Source organism: Geotrypetes seraphini, chromosome 2 (assembly GCF_902459505.1).
Source record: "Geotrypetes seraphini chromosome 2, aGeoSer1.1, whole genome shotgun sequence".
Taxonomy (NCBI): domain Eukaryota; kingdom Metazoa; phylum Chordata; class Amphibia; order Gymnophiona; family Dermophiidae; genus Geotrypetes; species Geotrypetes seraphini.
The window spans coordinates 136202627-136224425 of NC_047085.1; the positions used below are offsets into that span (position 1 = coordinate 136202627).

Here is a 21799-nt window from a genome sequence, read left to right on the forward strand (position 1 = left end):
TGGTTATGGTCATGGAGTGAGGGGGTAGATGAAAAAGTAGACCCCTGGAAAGATTTGAGGAGTTCAACCACCATTGAAGAGATTGCTGAAGAGACGATGTCACAGAGATGGGATGAGAAAGAAGATCCGTGGTCTGAGTCCATTGAGGTGTCCTGAGGTGGAGTCGCGCCAGCGGAAGCACATGGACCGTCGAGGCTATGTGGCCCAGGAGGACCATCATCTGTCGGGCAGGAATGGAGTGATGAAGGAGCACCTGACGGCAGAGGTGGAGCAGGGTTCGTTGATGGTCGGAGGGGAGAAACGCCCTCATTAGTGTGGTGTCGAGAACTGCTCCAATGAACTGAAGTCGTTGTGTGGGAAGTAGATGCGACTTGGGGTAGTTGATCTCGAACCCCAGGAGATGGAGGAGAGAGATGGTGTGATGAGTGGCTTGTAGCACAAGTGGAGACGTAGGTGCTTTCACCAACCAATCGTCTAAGTAGGGGAACACCTGGAGGTTGTGAGACCTGAGGAAGGCCGCTACCACAATAAGGCACTTGGTGAACACCCTGGGCGATGAAGCGAGGCCAAAAGGTAGCACTTTGTACTGATAGTGACGGTGCTGTACCTGAAATCGTAGGAAGCAACGTGAAATCGGATTGATTGGGATGTGAGTGTAGGCCTCTTTGAGGTCCAGGGAACATAGCCAGTCGTGCTGAGAGAGAAGAGGGTAAAGCGTGGCAAGGGAGAGCATTCTGAACTTCTCCTTGACTAGACACTTGTTGAGGTCCCTGAGATCGAGAATGGGACGAAGGTCTCCTGTCTTCTTGGGAACCAGGAAGTAGCGGGAGTAGAATCCCTGACCCCTTTGGTCCGGAGGCACCTCTTTGATGGCATTGAGAAGAAGGAGGGATTGGATCTCCCTCAGGAGGAGGGGGGTTTGGGAGGAGTGAGAAGTAGACTCTACGGGAGGATTGTCTGGTGGAAGAGTCTGGAAGTTGAGAGAGTAGCCGTGGCAGATGATGTTGAGGACCCACTGGTCCGAGGTGATGACCTCCCAACGGCTGAGGAAGATGTGGAGACGGCCTCCGATTGGTTGAGGAAGAGGCAATGAAGGTGGGAGACTGGCTATGCCCTGGAGAGAGGAGTCAAAAGGGCTGAGAGGGTTTGGAAGGTGGAAGAGGCTTGGCAGGTTGGTTGGATTGAGAACGAGCCTGGGTGTGCTATTGTTGCTGGCGGGGCCGCCTAGGTTGTTGCGAAGGTGGATTGAGCGGTCTGGCTGAGAACCTGCGTTGATATGAGGACTGTGGCCTGTAAGGTCGAGCAGGTGGAGCCTTTTTCTTGGGTTTAACCAGGGTGTCCCATCTGGTCTCATGGGCCGAGAGTTTCTGGGTGGTGGAATCCAGGGACTCTCCAAAAAGTTCATCCCCGAGACAGGGAGCGTTGGCTAGACGGTCTTGGTGGTTGATGTCCAAATCCGATACTCTCAGCCAAGCCAGGCGGCGCATGGTGACAGCAATGGCAGAGGCACGAGAGGTCAGCTCAAAGGAATCGTAGACAGAGCGGACCATAAATTTCCTCAGTTGAAGGAGACTGGAAATTTGTTGCTGGAAAAGCGGAATCTTCCTCTCTGGGAGATATTTTTGAAGGGCAGACAGCTGTTGGACCAGGTGTTTCATGTAAAATGAAAAGTGGAACGTGCAATTGTTCGCCCTGTTGGCCAGCATGGCATTCTGGTAGAGCCGCTTGCCAAACTTGTCCATAGTTTTGCCCTCTCTGCCAGGAGGGGTGGAGGCATAAACACTAGAACATAAGAACATAAGAAGTTGCCTCCACTGGGTCAGACCAGAGGTCCATCCTGCCCAGCGGTCCGCTCCCGTGGCGGCCCATCAGGTCCGCGACCTGTGAAGTGGTTACTGACCATTTCTATAACCTACCTCAAGTTCTATCTGTACCCCTCTATCCCCTTATCCTCCAGGAACCTATCCAAACCTTTCTTGAACCCCTGTACAGAGTTCTGGCTTATCACCTCCTCCGGAAGCTAGAGCCCTGAGATTTCTTTAAGGTGGACTCAACAAGGAGAGACTCATGGGGCAATTGAGGTTTATCAAACCCCGGGATCGGGATAACCCGGTAAAGGTTATCTAACTTGCGGGGGGCCCCGTAAGAGGGTTCTCCCAGTTTTTATAAAAGGTTTCCCGGAGTATGTCATGCACGGGTAACTTGAGGAACTCCTTAGGTGGTTGTTCAAAATCCAGGGCCTCCAGAAAGGCTTGGGATTTTTTGGAGTCTGACTCTAGGGGGAGAGACAAAGCTGCTGACATCTCCCTGAGGAACTTGGAGAACGAGGATTGCTCAGGTTTGGAAGTGGTATCAGGCGCTGAGGGTTCCTCGTCTGATGAGGAGATATCCTCCTCGGTACCGGGGGGGGATTCTTCCCATAAGTCCGGGTCCCGGACCTCCGGGTGCGCGTGCCGAGAAACTGGGGTGGAAGGCTCGGTAAGGTGGGTCTTAGATAGAGACTTGCCCGAGCGTACCGAAACGGTACCGGGAGAGGAAGATCGGTGTCGGTCCCGGTCTCGGGAAGAACGGTGTCCCGTCCGGTCCCGAGGCGGATCTGTAGTGGTATGTGAGTGAACTACAGGATGGGCACGGAGTTGTTCAGCCGAGAGAATCGGCATGGACGTATTAAGTGGCACCGATGGGGTGGATACCGGATGTTCGGCGCGGGGCTCGGGCCGGTCTGGTACCGAAAGGAGCGGTGCCAGGATAGTGGGTAACAGGTGCTGGAGTTGATGCTGCAGCTGTTCCTGTAATTGTGTTTGGAGGATGGCCGCGATGCGGTCATCCAGGGGTGGCACCGGAACCACTTTCTTCTGTTTCGGTTCCATAGGTGCCGTTCCACGCCCCGGTGATGAGGAGGCCGATGACGAGGCACTCACCGAGATCGGGGCGGAGCGTTTCCGGGGCCGGAGTGAAGCCGGTATGGTCGGTGCCGCCACTGTGGCTGGCGGGCGCTCGAGGGAAGAGGAAGGCTTCTTAGCCGGCTTACCTGGCGCCGACGGCGCCGATGTTGGATCGGGCGTCGTCGAAGTGGTGGGTGTCGATTTTGGCGGTACCGCCGTCGACGCAGAGGATTCCATCGCAGACCCGGTGCCGAATAGGATGTTCTGTTGAATCTGGCGATTCTTAAGTGTTCGCTTTTTAAGAGTGGTGCGGTCATCCAGGGGTGGCACCGGAACCGCTTTCTTCTGTTTCGGTTCCATAGGTGCCGTTCCACGCCCCGGTGATGAGGAGGCCGATGACGAGGCACTCACCGAGATCGGGGCGGAGCGTTTCCGGGGCCGGCGTGAAGCCGGTATGGTCGGTGCCGCCACTGTGGCTGGCGGGCGCTCGAGGGAAGAGGAAGGCTTCTTAGCCGGCTTACCTGGCGCCGATGTTGGATCGGGCGTCGTCGAAGTGGTGGGTGTCGATTTTGGCGGTACCGCCGTCGACGCAGAGGATTCCATCGCAGACCCGGTGCCGAATAGGATGTTCTGTTGAATCTGGCGATTCTTAAGTGTTCGCTTTTTAAGAGTGGCACAGCGGGTGCAGGAGTCCGCCCGATGCTCAGGACCCAAATACTGCAAGCACCAATTGTGTGGGTCAGTGAGAGAGATCGGGCGTGCACACCGCTGGCACTTCTTAAAACCTGGCTGCGGGGGCATGAATGGGAATACGGCCTCCGCAAAATCAAACCCGGAGGCCTGTATAGTGGCAACAGGCCCCGCCGGGGCTAGTTCGAAAAAAGAAAGTAAAAATTTTTTTTTTAGGAAAATAAAAGGAAGCCCGAAGGTAAAACAATCAGAAAATTCGCGAGCGGGAAGGCAAAAAAGGTAGTTTCAACGGCCGTTGAAAAAACACGCGTCTTCTTCGCTCCGCGGAAACGAAGAAACTGGGGACCACGCACTCCTCCGTCGGGCGGGAAGGCACTCGCGCACGCGCGGTGCGGCCAACTAGAACTTTCTAGTTAAAAAGGTCCGTACCGAGGACTCCGTCGGTGACGTCACCCATGCGTAAAGAATATGCTGCCTGCTTGTCCTGGGATAAAGTCGAAGACCAAAGCAGTTTCCTGCTCGCAGACAGGGAATGGAGGCTCCCTTTTAGATGTTAGCATTGTGCTTCATCGCTGCAGACTGGCGAGTTGGCCCTGTTGGGAGTGGCTGACCGTGAGCTGGGCGGCTATTCCTCCATCGTGATTGGGAGTCCTGAGGCTGTTATGCACCATTCCCCTGTCGTCGGGAACCAGAGACAATTGGACTTCGGGAGACCTCGTGGCCTACCTGCTTTCCCATCTTCGGTGTTAGTCTGACTTCTGCGTTGATGAATCAACGGACAGATCCTGGACTTCATTTTATTTTAATTTTCTATTGTTTTTTTACTTTTTGCCTTTCATTACTGCTCTTTTCTTTTTTTGAAATCTTGATATTGTTTTACTCTCCTTCTTTATTCAATTTCATGTGTATAAATATTTCATGTATTTTGCTTTTCTGCCTTTTGGTATAAGCAGAAATCATTTGTGGGTTTTTTTTTTTTTGGGGGGGGGAGTGCACTTTGTATATGTGTCCTTGTAACTAGGACCTAAGGGAGGAAAAGTCTTTTTTATTTATTTTGTTTACATTATAGACCCAGTTTGGAGAGGTTATAACCCTGTATTTCTACTAAGACTAAGGGGTCCTTTTATTTAGCGCACCTTAATAAAAAGACCCCCCCAAGTATCTTAATAAAAAATTTGGTCCACGACTTAACCTATGTTTTAGATTTCGGCCCCTTATGTGATTGAGTTTGACACCCCTGATGTAGACAGTAAGCCCATCCCTATAAACCTCTAATTGTTTGGTTTATGAGAGGTTTATTATTGACAAAGGCCCCTGTCAGACCTCAATGTGGATCTCACCCAGTTGATGACAGCTCCTTTTGAGCTACTTGATTCCTGTCATCTGAAGAATTTTGACCTGAAAAGTAGTATTTCTGGAGCAGTCACTTCAGCTCAGAGTCAATGAGCTTCAGGCCCTGATAATTGACTCATCTTACAGTAAATTTCATCACTATGGAGTAGTTCTCCACACACATCCTATGTTCCTTCCTAAGGTCACATGGGTGTTCCATCTTAATCAGTCAATCGTTCTACTATTTTTTTTCCAAAACCAAATGCACACCCTGGTAAAAGCTTACTGAATACTTTAGAGCCCATAAAAAGTCCACCCAGTGTTTTGGATTTTTTGACACAAATCTGTTGGGAGTAGCAATTGGCAAATACACAATTTCTAATTTGATGGCAGATTACATCTCCTTTGTTTAAGTCCAGGCCAGGCTGACTCTTTGGGGGTGGGGATGGTCATGTCAAGGCCCATAATGTCAGAACCATGACAGCAGTAGCCCACATGAGATCAGCCTCCATAGAGATTTGCAGAGCTGTGACGTGGTCATCTGTCCACACATTCAAATTATAACTTGAGCAGAATTCCTGGTGTGACAGCTGGTTCAGTCAGACAGTTCTGTAGAAATTGTTTGGTATCTAAAATCAACCTCTGCTCCCCTAAGGCCAGTTTTTATTCTGTTCCAGGCTGCATCTTCACAATTCATTTGTATTTAATTTCAGGTTAATTATTTTAAAGGCATCAACATTTACAGCTCCTATTGTCCTAGCCCCGTTATTTTCGGTAGGCCTGGTAGCTAGGGATTCCCTGCTGTGAGAATATGAAGATCTGCTTGTCCTTAGCAGGTGTTCTTTGAGGACAGCAGGCCAAATATTCTCACATTCCCTCCCACCTCCCTTTGGAGTTGTATTCTTTATTTTTTATATGAGACTGACCACCCTGTGCAAGGCATGAAGGCACACACGCTGGTGTGACGCAGTGCTTCTAGAAACTTCTATCTACAGTACAACTTGCTAGCAAGTATCCTTGCCAGACTCCATCATATGTCACCCAGCTGTGAGGATATGAAGGCCTGTTGTCCTCAGTGACCACCTACTATAAGTAACTATGCTTTATATACAAGGTACATGTCAGAGGCTTAATGTACTACTCTATCCAATCTCCTTTCTTTTTTTTTTTTTAGTTCAATTTGTTTATTTAAGTAATATGAAGGAGCTAAAAGAACCAGTCAGAAATGAGGCACAGATGACTTTTACTGTCTTGTCATCCTATTTCCCTCCAAAACAGACCTCTCCCACATTGTCTGTCATTCAGAGACTGTCTTCCCCCATATTCGGGTTGACACCCATTCTATCAAACACATTACTGACTAGATATAATACTAGTGTTATATCACTACACTGTAGGTTAGTTGCCTTGGAAGTACATTATTAACTTATAGGGGAAACTGTGTTTTATGGGCCGAGAATGTGGCACAGTAGTTAAAACTACAGCTTTGGCACCCTGAGGTTGTAGATTCAAACCTACGCTGCTCCTGGTGACCCTGGGCAAGTCACTTAATACCTCCATTGCCCCAGGTACATTCGATGGATTGTGAGCCTGCCAGGACAGGGAAAAATGCTCGCGTAACTGAATAAATTCATGTAAACCTGTTCTGAGCTCCACTGGCAGAACAGTATAGAAAATTAAATAAATAAATAAATATACTGTCCCGTTTTATAGTCAGACCAGCGTCCAGAATTTGCAGGAGCAATTCAGGAAACCGCTTAGTGCCGAACAGCAGTGCCAAAGCACGCTCCCGCTCGGTGCTGCTCAGCGGTTAAAGCTGGAACTCATGGCAGCGAGTGACCGGGTTAGCAGCGGGGCAGGAGGCAGAAAGCTCACTCCTGTCCACTATACCTCTGCACCACCAGGGATTCCAGCGGCAGAGGAGGTACGATGGGCAGGGAAGGAGAACAGGATGGCAAGTCTGGGAGGGAGGAAAGGGGACTATGTGCTGTGCCTGGCAGGGAGGGGGCTGGGTGCAGAGCCTGACAGGGGATGGAGGGAAGGGGGCGTTGGGTGCAGATCCGAACAGGGTACTTGAATTTAAGCCATCCGACATATTCAAGTCAACCACTTTGTCTCCTTTTTGGGGGGAAAAATGGGAGTCTCGACTTATATTTGAGTATATACGGTACCTACAGTATCAGCCAATGCTACATAATAGTAGAAATCAGCAGATGCCTAGACTGTAGGAAAGTTTATACAGTAATAATTCTATAATAAACATGCATCATTCACAACAGAGGTGTATGTGACAAGTGATATCTTCTTGGATGCTGTCCTCAAATAAAGTTATTTTCTCTCCAATGAAAACTTGTGTCAGTGTTCAGAATAAATACCACTGTAAGGAATACTTCAGTAAAATATGGAAGCTGGGTAATCTATGTTAAAAACTAGAGATAGCTAACAGAATATTGTTTGGTAGGGGTTTTTCTTCTAAAGTACCAAATTGTTTTTTATTAAAAACCCTTTACTAGTTGCATTCTCTGAAAAGGTCAGATCAACAGTCCATCTAACCCAGTAGCCTGTCCTCACAGTAGCCAATCCAGGTCACTAGTACCTGGCAAAACCAAAAAAGTAGCAATATTCCATGCTACTGATCCAGGGCAAGCAGTGGCTTCCCCCATGTTTCTCAATAATAGACTATGGACTTTTCCTCCAGGAAATTGTCCAGACCTTTCTTAAAACCAGCTATGTTAACAGCCACAACCTCTGGCAACGCGTTCCAGAGCTTAACTATTCTCTGAGTGAAAAAAAAATCCAACTACTGTATTTTTAAAAAAAAATATTTCCCTGTAACTTCATCCAGTGTTCCCTAGTCTTTTGAACAGAGTAAAAAAAAAAATCGATCCACTTGTACCCGTTCAGCTATCACTCTTCTAAGCTGAAGAGCCCTAACTTTTTTAGTCTTTCCTCATACCAGAGGAGTTCCATCCCCTTTATCATCTTGGATGCTTTTCTTTGAACCATTTCTAGTTCTGCTATATCTTTATTGAAATAAGGCGATCAGAATTGAACACAATACTGTAGGTGAGGTAGTATTATAACATTCTTAGTCTTGTTAACAATTTTTAATAATTCCAAGTATCTTGCTTGCTTTTTTAGCTACCACCAATCTGAAAAATATTGACCATATGTATAAATGTTGCCAAAGGTTTGTTATGGTTGGGGAGAGGTGATTGTCTTTTGGGGGTTTTTTTAACTTCATTTTTAGGCAGAAAAGTCTTCCTGTCTCACTTCATTACTGCTAATATTTCACAGGCCAGAACACACTTTCCCTGCCTGCAAAACTAAATTGGGCGGGCAAGAAATCAAGGTCAAGATCTGTAAGCCATTTGCAACGTTAGTGCAAACGAGGACGAGAGCAATTTCACAAACTACACATTTGCAGTACGGTTCTGGCCCCTTGTGGAAACAACTGCAGCTCTTTTTCGTAGACCAAAACTGAGACAAATCGGCATATGTAACTAGATTTTTTTTTTTTTTTTTAAAGTACGCCTACAACTAACAATCCTGTGAGATGGGAGATAAACATTAACTGATATAAAACCTCGTGTCTTTGAAGAGCAGACTCCCCTAGGATTTTGTAGGTTCTTGAATTATGTCCTCGACTGCTCTCTTCCCGTGGTAAATGAGTGGGGTGGGGGGGGGGGAGGGAGCCCGAGGTTCCACTTCTTTCTCATCTGTTGTCATACAGTGAGCAGATCATTACTGCGGCTGCCGCTGTCCCTCCTCCCCTATACCTGCCTCCTTCCTGCCGTCCGGGCGCCGTCAGCATTAGCTGCTTCAACTCTTACCGTCCAGCGTGCTCGGAGGGAGAGACCGGCTGGTAGCCACTGTCACAAATATAAACAAACCCCCCTCCCCCCAGCGTGCGGCTGGGAGGATGAAGGTCACGCCGGAGGTGTGCTGCTCAGGCATTACTTAGAGGAAGAGAACCGCCGCTGGGAGGCCGTAGGCCCATGTGCTGCCTCAAGGAGCCGGTAAGCGTACGGGACAGGGCACCGGGTCAAGCAGGTCGGATGCAAAATAATGTGTGTCCTATTTGGGTTTGTTTGGGTTTTTTAAAAAAATCTCTTTTCCTCGCTTCCCCCCGCCTAATATCTCGGATTTTCACTTGCTAGCTGGTTATTTCTCTCCACCACTCCCCCCTCTCTCCTACACGGTGTCTCTTCCCTCAGACAGAAGCTTCGAGTACATGCGAGCGGCCCCTTTAAGAGGCAGTTGTGCCTCCCGGTAGCTGAAGGTCATTAAACACAAAAGCTCTTAGCGTTGCGGTCCAATATAGCGCATGCGCCCTGCCCGAGGACTGGCAGAGAGACGGCAATATGGCGAGAATGCCTGGCAGCGGGGACTGTAACGCGGCCACCGGCGGCACGGGCGGGGGATCGGGCGAGCGGAGCCGCCGGGGTGTCCGCTTGCAGCCCGGCAGCGCAGGCGAGGAGGAAGATGACGACGACGAGATCCAGGAGGTGCAAATAACTGGAGACGAGGAGGAGGAGGATCTAGAGGACGCGCTGCTGCTGGAGGATGAGGAGGAGGACTATGAGGGGGAGGCGGGCAGCGGACGGTTCGGGGGGCTGGAGGAGGAGGAAGACGAGGAAGAGATGGGGTTGGACTGGGACGCGGAGGAGATCCTGGAGCCCGAGTACGGCTCGATCGCTGCCCCCGGTCCCCCAGTCGCCTCTGGAGACGGGCTGGCGCCACAGCCGGTCCATATGCTGCGCTTGGACCAGAGGGGAGGCGGCAGCGGCGCTGGTTCAGCCGAGCTGGAGCCCCTGTTGCTACATGCCGGGCTGGAGGCGGTAACCGGGGCGGGATGTGAGGCGCAGCGGCCGGAGCGGGCCAGGCTGAGCGAGAACACCCGGCTGGCCACCCGCTACGCCGTGCGCATCTTCCGCGAGTACCTGAGCGAGAAGGCGCAGAGCCCCGACTTCGAGACCATGGACAAGGAGGCGCTGTGCCGGGTGCTGCGCTCTTTCTACGCCGAGGCGCGCTCCAAGAGCGGTCAGCTCTACAGCAAGTCGTCGCTCATCAGCATCCGCAGCTCGCTGAACCGCTACCTCAACGAGCCGCCCTACTGCCGCACGCTGGACCTCACCAAGGACCCCGAGCTGCGCAGCGCAAACCTGACGCTCGCCGCCGTCATCCGCAAGCTGGAGGAGCAGGGCGCCGGCCCCGTGGTGCAGAAGCAGGCCATCACGCGCGCCGACCTGCGCAAGCTCTACACGTCGAGCGTGTTCAGCGGCGCCAGCCCTTTCGGCCTCCTCAACAAGGTCTGGTTCGAGACGTGCATGTACTTCTGCACGCGAGGCCGCGAGAATCAGCGCGAGCTCGAGGAGGACTCTTTCGGTTTGGCCATGGACGAGGACGGCCGCAAGTTTGTCTACTTCAAGGCGCTGGGACCGTACCACAAGTCGCGCTCGTCGTCGTGGAGCAAAAAGCGCGCCGAGAGTGACGAGGAGAACCTTCCACGCATGTACGAGACGGGCACGGAGTACTGTCCGTACGCCAGCTTCGTCAAATATCTGTCCAAACGCAACCCCCTTTGCAAGGCCTTCTTCCAGCGGCCCCGCGATCACTGCAACGAGACGGATGTCACCTGGTACGAAAACAAGGCAATTGGTAAGAACTTGCTAGGCACCCGCATGCAGATGCTCTCTAAAGCCGCTAAGCTCTCTAAGACCTACACCAACCACTGTATAGGCGCCGTGTCCATCGCCACCCTCAACAGCATTGCAGGTATTAGCTCTAGGCTGGGACCTCCCTGCTACTCTGAGACCTTCAATGGGACCCGTCATCGCCACCTGGGAAACGCGTTCATTCTGCCCAAGCCCAGCCCAGTAGCCGAAGTTAAGCCTGAGGCGACTCCCAAGCGGCCACTGTACGATACGTTGCCTGTGCAGCTGTATGCAGGTGACATCCGGGGCCCACCTTCTCCCAAAAGACTCTGCCTTCGGCCTTCTGACCCGGTAGACTGTGTGGTGGTGGTTTCGGTAAAAAATGACTCTCAGCCAGTGATGCCTGAAGCCAATGGACATGTTAACAGCTCACCTGTTGTGGTGTCACCTATCCAGGTAATCTGACTTCTTTGGAGGTCTTCTCCCCCCCCCCTCTCCCAAGCACTTTTTCATGCTTCATTTAGGAGGATTTATGGGTTTCATTGCAAGCTTGAACAGTCTGTAAATAAGAGTTTAGACAAATTCTAACCTATTTGCTTTTTTATGGTATCTGAAGCCAACATCTATCTTAAGACTTGCAATATTTATATCAATATGATTAACTGACCTTTGTCAGTGGATACACAAGTTATGTACTACACTGTCTTGTATTAATGACACAGGGACAAATTTATCCCTGTCCCTGTGGGATCTAGTATCCCCATTCAGTCCCCGCGAGTTCTGTCTCTGGCCCATTCCTGCAAGCTCTGCCTTAACCGCACAAACCTCTAACACTTATGATTTTTAAAATGTTTGAGGCTTATGCAGATGAGGACAAAGTTTGCAGGAATGGGATAGAGACAGAGCTCGCTGGGATGGAATAAGAAATTGAGATCCTGCAGGGATGGGGACAAATTCTTCCCTGTATCATTCTAGATGTAATGTAGTGCACCTCAAACTGTGTGCCACAAGAGATTCCAGAATTTTACTTTATTTTTTAAAATTCCATTCATAAGTATACACTAGAATAGATGACATGCATGTTATGTACACAAAGAGTCTGTCAATGTTTTGAGCGTCTGTGTGTGTAAAGATACAATTACCCAGACAAGCATCATTCTTTGATGTGATTGGTCCTTGAAAACTAATGACAAGTAATTTTAGTTTAGTTTTAGTTTTTATTTTTCATGCAATAGTTATCTTAACTTGAGCAATAAAGCAATCAAAGCTTTGTTACCATTTGGATCTTCTTATCTTTGCGAACTTTGATTTTCAGCTCTGACAGAAATTAAATTTAAAAAAAAGAGGGCTGCAGATGGTGGATGATAAAATGTATGTTTGCTTGTAGACTATTGAGCCGCATTTTTAGTTAATTTGCATTCATAAACAAGCACATCAATTACATTGATTAGCAATGATATCTACTTTAATTTCACCATTGTTACAATTAAACATACTTAGCTTAAAGAACTTTAAATAAATAACTCAAATTTAATTTTTTGTTGGTTTTGCAATTTTATAATTTCAGTTATAATGTGCTGCGAAAAATATTTGCTCCATTTAGTGTGCTAGAGCTAAAAAGTTTAGAGACACTGATGTATTTAGTGGTCTCCAAATTTATTGGATAACAAGAGTGTCTTAAGTTGAAAGTTTTATGTTAAATCCTTTCTAATCAAACTAGTTTTACCATTTAATTTAGCCCTAAAGTAACTTTTTAACATTATCGGTTTATTGTATTGGAATTTTATGTATGTCTGATGTTGGTGCAACTTGTACATACAATATATTCAACAGAGAGGTGTCAGAATAATGAATACATTGGTTTTTCATTAAATACTTGTATTTGGAATGGTAAGCGGTCTGTTTTTTGTTTGTTTTAGAATCTGCCTCAGTACAGAATTGATTTTCTCCATTAGTTTGGTTCTAACTAAACACAAAGGGCCCCTTTTGCAAAGCTGTGGTACCAAGTCCCACACAGCAAATGCAATACAGCCAATTCAATTCCTATGAGCTGCATTGCATTTGTTGCACTGGGACTCACTGCTGTGGCTTTGTAAAAGGGGCCCAAAATCAAGACAACTATATCAGCCACAAACACAGCCCAAAAGTATGTAGATGCATACTACTACATGTTTGCTATATTTAAAAATTAAAAAATGGTTAGGTAGGGTTCCAGCAGCACTTGGTTCTTGGTTACCAATTTAGCTTTTTTTTTTTTTTTTGGTATAATTTTTTAGTGAGATGTATATAACATGATTGAAGTGCCTAAAAAGTAAGCTTAGGAAAACTGACACTTTTAACCCTATTTAGCAAAAGTGCAAGCTATAGATTTGGCTTAGTAACTTATAAAACTCTAATACTGTAGAATTCTAAGAGCTTATTTGTGATGAATTTATAAAACCATTTGATGTGCCTCATTATAAGTCTTTTGGAAATTAACAAAATGAAAATCAATTTTTTTTCCAATACCATAAATCATACAAACACATTCTCTAGTAAGAATCATCCTCTAGGCCAGTGGTTCCCACCCCTGACCTGGAGGACCACCAGGCCAGTCGGGTTTTTGAGATAGCCTTAATGAATATGCAGGAGAGAGATTTGCTTATAATGGAAGTGACAGGCATGCAAATCTGCACCATGCATAGTCATTAGGGCTATCCTGAAAACCCGATTGGCCTGGTGGTCCTCTAGGACAGGGTTGGGAACTACTGCTCTAGGCCACAGGTATCAAACTCAAAGCCCGTGGGCCGAATCCGGCTCACCTGACTGTTTTATGAGGCCCGCGGTGTGATCAATGCGGCGTTTTCATTGCCGTCCCCAGTGTTATCTTCTGGCCTGCTACCTCTTCCTTACTGCTGCGGTGCGCAAAGCTGCGGGTGGTGGCTCCTACGCGTATCCTGCGCCTGAACCAGAAGCCTTCTCTCTGACATCACAACATAAGAGAGAAGGCTTCTGGATGAGGTGCGGGACGCACAAAGAGCCACTGCACGCAGCTTTGTGCACACTGTGGCAGTGAGGAAGAGGGAGCAGGCCAGAAGATAACACCACAGGCTGCATAAAACGGGATTCTCGGAGAGAACGGGAACTCGAAGGCCTTGAGCATTCGCAGATGCTCAAGGCCCAGCGCGAAGGAGGCAGATCTTCGGGCACCGGTATGTCCTGTGTGTTGGTGCTGGTGCCAAACAGGGGTAAGAAATGTGATCGGGTGGGTGTGTGGATGCTGGGGGATGCCAGATCACGGTGGGGAGGGGGTGCGATGCGAGAGGAGGGTGCCGCTTGTAAATCGAGGCACGCTCGGTTTCTGAGGCGCCGATTTTACGAATGTTTTGCTCGTTTTGCAAAACACTCGCAAACCGGTGCACTCGCAAACTGAGGTACCACTGTATGAGTATTTTTAGTTTTTGGTCCCATATTTGCATAGAGATTATCTGTGTTCTGTTAGGAATGAATGTTGAGAAGCATACAGTTATGTGTTGTGAATAAGATTATATTGTGTGTGTATATATAAAAAATGGTGTTACAATTAGTACTATTATGAGGGTGGGGTCTGGAACGGAGTTGGGCGGGTTCTGGCCTGCGTCTTAGCCTGTGTTTTTGGATTTTGGCCTCTTAATGTGATTTAGTTTGACACCCATGCTCTGGGCTAATAGTGGCCTCAATCTCTGTACGTTCATGCTATGTTTCTATGTCCTCAAGTTGAGGTCAAAATTCTTTCTGACTAGAATTTCAGAATTGAAAGCAAAACATTGATTGGTTGATCTCACTAGTACAGGGGAAAGTAAAGGGAATCTTCTGTAAACAAAAGTATAACTTGAATGCACAGAATAGAGGGAGGTTTTACATTTTGCCATACTTTCCCCTACATGACAGCTTTTGGTGATAGTCATGTCCAAAGTTTCCTGATAATTTAATAAGGGACTTGGAGTGTTGATGGTCGATAACTTTGCCTGGAGCATCACTTCTCCCAGCTGGTCATCACTTCTCCATTAAGTACCATGGACTTGCTGACCTTATGCACATTCCTGGCTTACAAATGACAAAGTGTATACAGTCAAACCTCGGTTTGCGAGTAACCCGGTTTGCGAGTGTTTTGCAAAACATTCTCGCAAAACGTGTCTCGCAAACCGAGTGTTGACTCGATTTGCGAGCACCCCCCCCCCCCGATAACCGGCATCGCTCCCCCCGCTCGCAAAGGGCCCCCTCCTGCTCGAATCGGCACCCCCCCCCCCCCGCCCGACCAACTTTAACTCACCCCCCCCTTTGGCACTAGCATGCAGCCCACAAGTGCCGGTGCCACTTGAAGATCTTCTTCTTCCCAGTCTGTGCTGGCTTTGAGCATCTGCGCATGCTCAAGCCCTTCTAATTCTCCCTCTCGCCGAGTTAAAGTTGGTCGGGCGGGGGGTGCCTGTTTTCACGGGGGGGTGCCGGATCACACGGGGGGGGGGGACTTTGCGAGCGGGGAGGGGGGAGCAGCGCCCTGGCCTCGGGGGTGGGAACGTATCAAAGCGAGTTTCCATTATTTCCTATGGGGAAACTCGCTTTGATAAACGAGCATTTTGGATTACAAGCATGCTCCTGGAACGGATTATGCTCGTAATCCAAGGTACATGGGCTCCTTTTACTAAACTGTGGTAGCGTTTTTAGCACACGCTGCAGATTAGCGTGCGCTAACCCCTGCGCTATACGTAAAAACTAACGCCAGCTCAATGGAGTCGTTAGGTGTAGCGCGCACTAAAACTGCTACCTCAGCTTAGTAAAAGGAGCCCATAGTTTTGTTGTTCACCTTATTTGACATTAGAAGTCAGCAACCTAGGAACATGACTGTTGCTATTATTTCTGATTTCAAATGCCTTCCCTAGGCAGTCAGAGATGGAAGAAACTGAAACACACAGTTGGGAGACCATGAAAATTGGAGTGTTTCATTACTGATGATCTTGGCCTGTTTTTACTTATGTTTTTTACAGAATTAGTACTGTGTTTCAAGGGGCTTTTACTCTTTTTATATATTGAATGTGTCATACTGATAAGTTTTAATTGAATGCACTAAATATTTTCCATTTGAAGGTGTCATTCTGAAAGAATAATGTATACTCTTACATTGCCTTGTTTAGTTTTGTTTACTTACTCGTCATTTGATAAAATGGGAGCGGGCATTCAGTAATGTGAAACATTTAGGGCTCCTTTTACAAAGCCGCTCTAGGGCCTTAACGTACGGAATAGTGCGTGCTAAATTGCCGCACCCTGCTAACCGCTACCTCCTTCTTTTGAGCAGGCGTGCGATAAAACCGCTAGTGTAAAAGGACCCCTTAATGTTGGAGCTTCTTAAGTACATCAAAGGATTTGAGACAAAAAAGAAAATGTAAAATTATGTAGAAAAATGTTTAACAACATGCAAGGAATTCAGATATAAATTTAATTAATTAATTTTTTTTATTATTTATATACCACATATATCCTAAGTGGTTTACATTCAGGTACTGTATCATATTTCCCTATCTGTCCCAGTGGGCTCAAACTCTATCTAGTGTACCTGGGGCATTGAGGGGATTAAGTGACTTGCCCAGGGTCACAAGGAGCAGCGAAGGATTTGAACCCATAGCCTCAGGGTGCCATATGTGTGCAGCCCACAGACAGTGCACTAAGCATATCAAAGTGATTGCAGCAGATCAGGAGCAAGGTCCTGCCTGCCTGTCAAAGAGGTGGTGACAAAACAGCTGCCTCCCAACCCATCCAAATCCTCATATCAAGTGTCTTTTCAGGCTGAGGTTGTGTGTTTGTAGTTATTGTTAACCCTCTTATTCTGCCGCCACCCATTATTTCTTTTCAGCCACCCCTACTAGACTGGCAGCAGAAGCAGCATTTTTAAAGTAACACATCTACTGCTGTGGGCCAGAAACAATACTGGCTTCCCAAAGAACAAAGAATCATTAATGATCAGGAGATTGGGAGTATTGACAGTGATTTTAGTTGGGGGTGGCTTGTTTTTTGTTTAGTGCATTTTGCAGTAAATATTCCAGTGCAATAGGAATGGTATGCTGTAGTGTGCCCAATTCAGGGAAAAAATATTCGATTTGATTTTTTTGATTTGATTCACTTTTCCCACCCAATTGGGTGTTCTTTTTTCCCAAATATCCTAGCAGGTTTATTTTGCAGCCTCTTCACACACCGCTCCCTCTAACCCCTCGCCCCTTTACTCCACGCCAGCGCTGTGGTATAAACAAAAAAAACTTTTCCTTTCTCTGTTCGGTCCTAGCTCATGCTCGCTGTCTTAACACCAGCTATGGCAGGATACACATTTCAAATCTAACATATTGTAATCTACTTTTTGTTGTCTAGTCATTTTATTATTCAAATCATGTTGGTCTCAGGCTCTGGTTTCTGTTTGTCTTCTGTTAACTCGCTCACCAGGGTCTCCTGCCCATTTGATGTTTTCTTCTTTCTCCGTGCTCACCATCCATCTTCCATCTCTGTACCTTCCCTTCCACTGCCATATCCAATATTTCTGTTTCTTTCCCACTGTCTACCTAAGCCCTGGATCAAACCTCTATTCACCTCCATGCAGCATCTCTCTCTTCCTTCCCTCCATTATCATGTGCAACATTTCTTTCTCTCCCCATTCTGCAATTCTCCTTGCCCTCTCTCTCTCTCTCTTTCCCTGCCATATGCCCTTTACAAAATCTCTATTCACCTCCATGCAGCATCTCTCTCTTCCTTCCCTCCATTATCATGTGCAACATTTCTTTCTCTCCCCATGCTCCAGTTCTCTTTGCCCTCTCTCTCTCTCTCTTTCCCTGCCTTGTGCCCTGGATCAAATCTCTATTCACCTCCATGCAGCATCTCTCTCTTCCCTCCATTATCATGTGCAACATTTCTTTCTCTCCCAATGCTTCATTTCTCTCTGCCCTCCACTCTATGTCCAACATTTCTCCCTCTCTCCCCCCCTGTTCAGCAGTTTTCTATCCCTCCTATCCCACTGTGAGATACCTCCTGCCCACCCACCCCTTCCCAGTGAGAACTGACATAGGCCTTCCAAAGCAGCAGCAGCCGTAGCCGATGGGAAGAGGCAGCACTCAAAACAGGCTGTGTCTGGCCTGCTCCACTAGGGCTTCCCTCTGCTGCATCACCAGTGATGTCATCAGTGACACGGAAAAGGAAAGGCCCTTGTGGGCTGGCCAGGAGTAGCCTGTTCCTAGCTGCTGCCTCTTCCCACCCGCCATCAATGCTGCTATTTGGGAGGCCTATATCAGATCTCATGGAGGAGGGGGGAGGCGGTCGGGAGGTGCCTCACAGGGGGATAGGAGGGAGGGAAAACACCTTTTGTGCCCCGTGCATGCCATACACAGGCCTGTTCAGTTGTTCCCCCTGCCAAAGTAACTCTCTCCGATGCAACTCCGTTCTTCGCGAAATGGGCCATTTCAAGTTGCACTGAAAGGAAGGGCTCTGGCAGAGAGAGAGGTCTGAGTGGGCCTGTGCAGAAAAGACTACCAGCGAAGAGGCATGTGCCACTGACGATGAATGAATTGGTGAGTTCAGTTTTTCTTGAAAATGAATCATTTTGAATCGATTCACCCAAAGTGAATCGATCTGAATTGGGCAGCTCTAGTTTGCTGAACCTTAGGGTACTCTGTCCATTCTTGCATACATACTGCAGAAAGATGTAGATCACAGCTTTTGAAATCTCCTTTCCCCAGGAATCTGCTGCCCACTTCAGTTTCTGGTACTGTAGGCAAGCATAAAAGGTGTCTTTTGATCTGCTCGGTTTATTTCTTTTTTTATTTTGCAACAGTTTTGCAGTTTATCGCTCTAGTCGCTGTCTTTTTCGTTATCTCTGAGATCCCTTTTCATAAGAGGAGCAGATTTTAAATCTGCACCTGGCAGGTATATCCTTCAGGGGCCTGTTTCAGTCAGCCTAATAAAGATTAGTGGAGCCCAGGGTCTGTACCCCTGGTGTTTTCTCTCCCCTTTGACTTGGTCAGGGGCTAGAGCATAGGCTGTTTAAGTGCTAATAGCATTCCTTTGGGGCGCTCATGGTGCCGGCTGTGTTTTGTCTCCTCTCATGGTGGAGGTTGAGGGTCAGTACATGGAGGTCTGACTGGCAGCCCTAAGATTCCAGTGAAGTGGCTGAATGACTGGAAGCAGAGGGCCTCTCCTAGAACGCTACGCATAAGCAGAGCTGAAGCAGGCAACAGCGGTACCATTTCCCCAGCACATGGGCTGTGAGTAAGGCTGTGACACAGCCTTTGGGAAAAATCGGGGGGGTCTTCAAAAGCTGTTTTTAACTATTAATTCAGCTAGGGCCTTGGTCCCCTTCCCTAAAATCCTATCTTTTTGAGGTTTTTGATCATCCCTGAAGTGATTTTAAACTATTTGTTAGCACTAAGATTCACCAGCGGTGGCCATCTTAGATTTCCCCAATTTTTTTTTTCTAAGTTCTCAAACTTTTCCAAAACACCTCATTTTGCTTCCAAAGTGCCAGGGATGGAGTCATCTGACTCTTAATATCCCTACTTCGAAGGGCTTTAAACTAGGTAAGTCGGGGGTGGGTACCCACTTTTACACCGGAGCAGTAAGTAACAATCCTGATGTAGCGAAACAACATTACGCTTCTAGATCTGAGGTAAGTACCTTACTGCAAACGAATCGCTAGGAAACAATTTGTCTCAAATGGGTGGCTCACAACAGGAGTTTAGCAAACAGAAAGAGTGGAGAGCTATGTATGTTAACGCACACAGCCTAGGGAATAAATTTCTAGAACTAGAAATAGAAATAGTTCATGCAGACATAGACATAGTAGCAATATCCGAAACATGGTTCACAGACTCTCATGGGTGGGATATAACCATACCAGGATACAACCTGATTAGACAAGATAGAGAGGGTAAGTTAGGTGGTGGGGTAGCACTTTATATCAAAGAGAACATTAAGACAACCAGGATCACAGATGTCAAGTATACTGGGGAATCCATCTGGATAAACTTGGCCAGAGGTGGAGAAAAATGCCTGTACCTTGGTGTGGTATACAGACCTCCGAGACAATCGGAGGAAAAGGACGCAGAATTAATTGAAGACATTGAGACTATCACCTTACGGGGGGGGGGGGGGGAGGCTGTTCTATTAGGAGACTTCAACATGCCTGATGTAGACTGGAACACACTATCAGAGACAACTTGTGATAGCAGGAGGATATTAACGTCCATGAAGGGAGTAGGCTCAAACAAATGGTACTAGAGTCCACTAGGGCCCAGGCCATCCTGGACCTGGTACTTACGAATGGGGAAAGCGTCTCGGACGTCTCGGTGGGAGAGACGCTAGCCACCAGTGACCATAACATGGTATGGTTTAACCTTAAGAAAGGCTTCCCTAGATCACAAACAAAAACAAGGGTACTCAATTTCAGGGGCACTGACTTCGCACGCATGGGAGATTTCGTCTACCAGATGCTGCAGGTTCAAGAAGAAACTGATAATGTGGAAGCTATGTGGACAACCTTGAAATCGATCCTTCATGAGGCAACTATCCGCTACATAAAATCGGTAACCAAACAACAAAGAAAAAGGAAACCCCAATGGTTCACAGATCAGGTATCATACCTTGTCAAGGAGAAGAAAAGAGCATTTCTATCATACAAACGCATGGGGGAAAAAGAAGCAAACATTGAATACAGGACAAAGTCTGCAGCGGTCAAAACAGCAGTCAGGGAGGCCAAACTTCGTATGGAAGAAACTCTAGCGAAGAACATCAAGAAAGGGGACCAATCCTTCTTCAGATACATTAGCGACAGGAAAAAGAACACAAATGGGATAGTACGCCTTAAAACGCCAGACGGGAATTATGTGGAAACTGACTCCGATAAAGCCAAACTACTGAATGATTACTTCTGTTCAGTCTTTACCTGCGAGGCACCAGGGCATGGGCCTCGGCTGGATGCAAAGCAAAGCATGGATGACCCATTTCAGAAGTTTGAGTTCACACCAGCTGATGTTTACCAAGAACTGTCAAGACTCAAGGTGAACAAAGCCATGGGACCGGACAATCTGCACCCAAGAGTGCTCAGAGAGCTGTGCAATGTTTTAGCGGAACCGTTAGCCATGCTCTTCAATCTCTCCCTAAGTATGGGGAGAGTCCCCCTGGACTGGAAAACTGCCAATGTTGTTCCTCTGCACAAAAAGGGTTGCAGAGCGGAGGCTGCGAATTACAGACCAGTAAGTCTCACATCAATAGTGTGTAAACTCATGGAAACTCTACTTAAAGGGAAATTAGACATGATATTGGATGAGGGGAATCTGAGGGATCCCTGTCAACATGGATTCACTAAGGGCAGGTCATGCCAATCCAATCTTATCAGCTTCTTTGACTGGGTGACAGGAAAGCTAGACTCGGGAGAGTCTCTGGACATAGTGTACTTGGATTTCAGTAAAGCGTTTGACAGTGTCCCACACCGTAGACTATTAAACAAGATGAAATCGATGGGGTTAGGTGAGAAACTAACGGCATGGGTCAATGATTGGCTGAGTGGAAGACTTCAGAGGGTGGTGGTCAATGGCACCCTCTCTGAGACATTGGAGGTGACTAGCGGAGTGCCGCAGGGCTCAGTTCTGGGACCATCCCTTTTTAACATATTCATAAGGGACTTGACCCGAGGGCTTCAGGGAAAAGTAGCGCTGTTTGTCGACGACGCCAAACTGTGTAATATAGTAGGTGAAAGCGATCTCACGGATGGTATGGCGCAGGATCTGATCAAGTTGGAAAACTGGTCCTCAACATGGCAGCTGGGCTTCAACGCAAAGAAGTGTAAGGTGATGCACCTCGGCAGCAGAAATCCATGCAGAACATACACCTTGAATGGAGAAACACTAGCTACGACCTCAGAAGAACGGGACTTGGGAGTAATCATCAGTGCAGACATGAAGGCTGCCAAACAAGTAGAGAAGGCCTCATCCAAGGCAAGGCGGATGATGGGATGTATCAATAGAAGCTTCGTCAGCTGTAAACCTGAAGTCATAATGCCACTGTACAGAGCCATGGTGAGACCTCATCTGGAGTACTGTGTGCAATTCTGGAGGCCACATTACCGTAAAGATGTACTTCGAGCTGAGTCAGTCCAGCGAATGGCCACTAGGATGGTCTCCGGACTCAAGGGTCTCTCATACGAGGAAAGACTGGGCAAGTTGCAGCTCTACTCTCTAGAGGAGCGCA

General features: G+C 47.6%; 1 protein-coding gene across 4 annotated transcripts in view; it reads left to right on the forward strand.

Moving 5' to 3' along the window:
• The first annotated feature begins 8499 nt into the window (after positions 1 to 8499).
• The window catches only part of KCTD1 (potassium channel tetramerization domain containing 1), a 163555-nt gene continuing 150255 nt past the window's right edge, over positions 8500 to 21799 (forward strand). The window contains exon 1 of one of the 4 annotated variants that reach the window (XM_033933820.1): positions 8500 to 8926. Coding sequence is in view for 3 of the 4 variants with exons in the window: in XM_033933817.1 (XP_033789708.1) it covers positions 9272 to 11020 (1749 nt within the window). In the remaining variant the exon portion in view is untranslated. Of the gene's footprint in view, positions 8927 to 8952; positions 11021 to 21799 lie in introns of those variants that run through there. The other 3 variants (XM_033933819.1, XM_033933817.1, XM_033933818.1) reach the window with 3 other exon arrangements.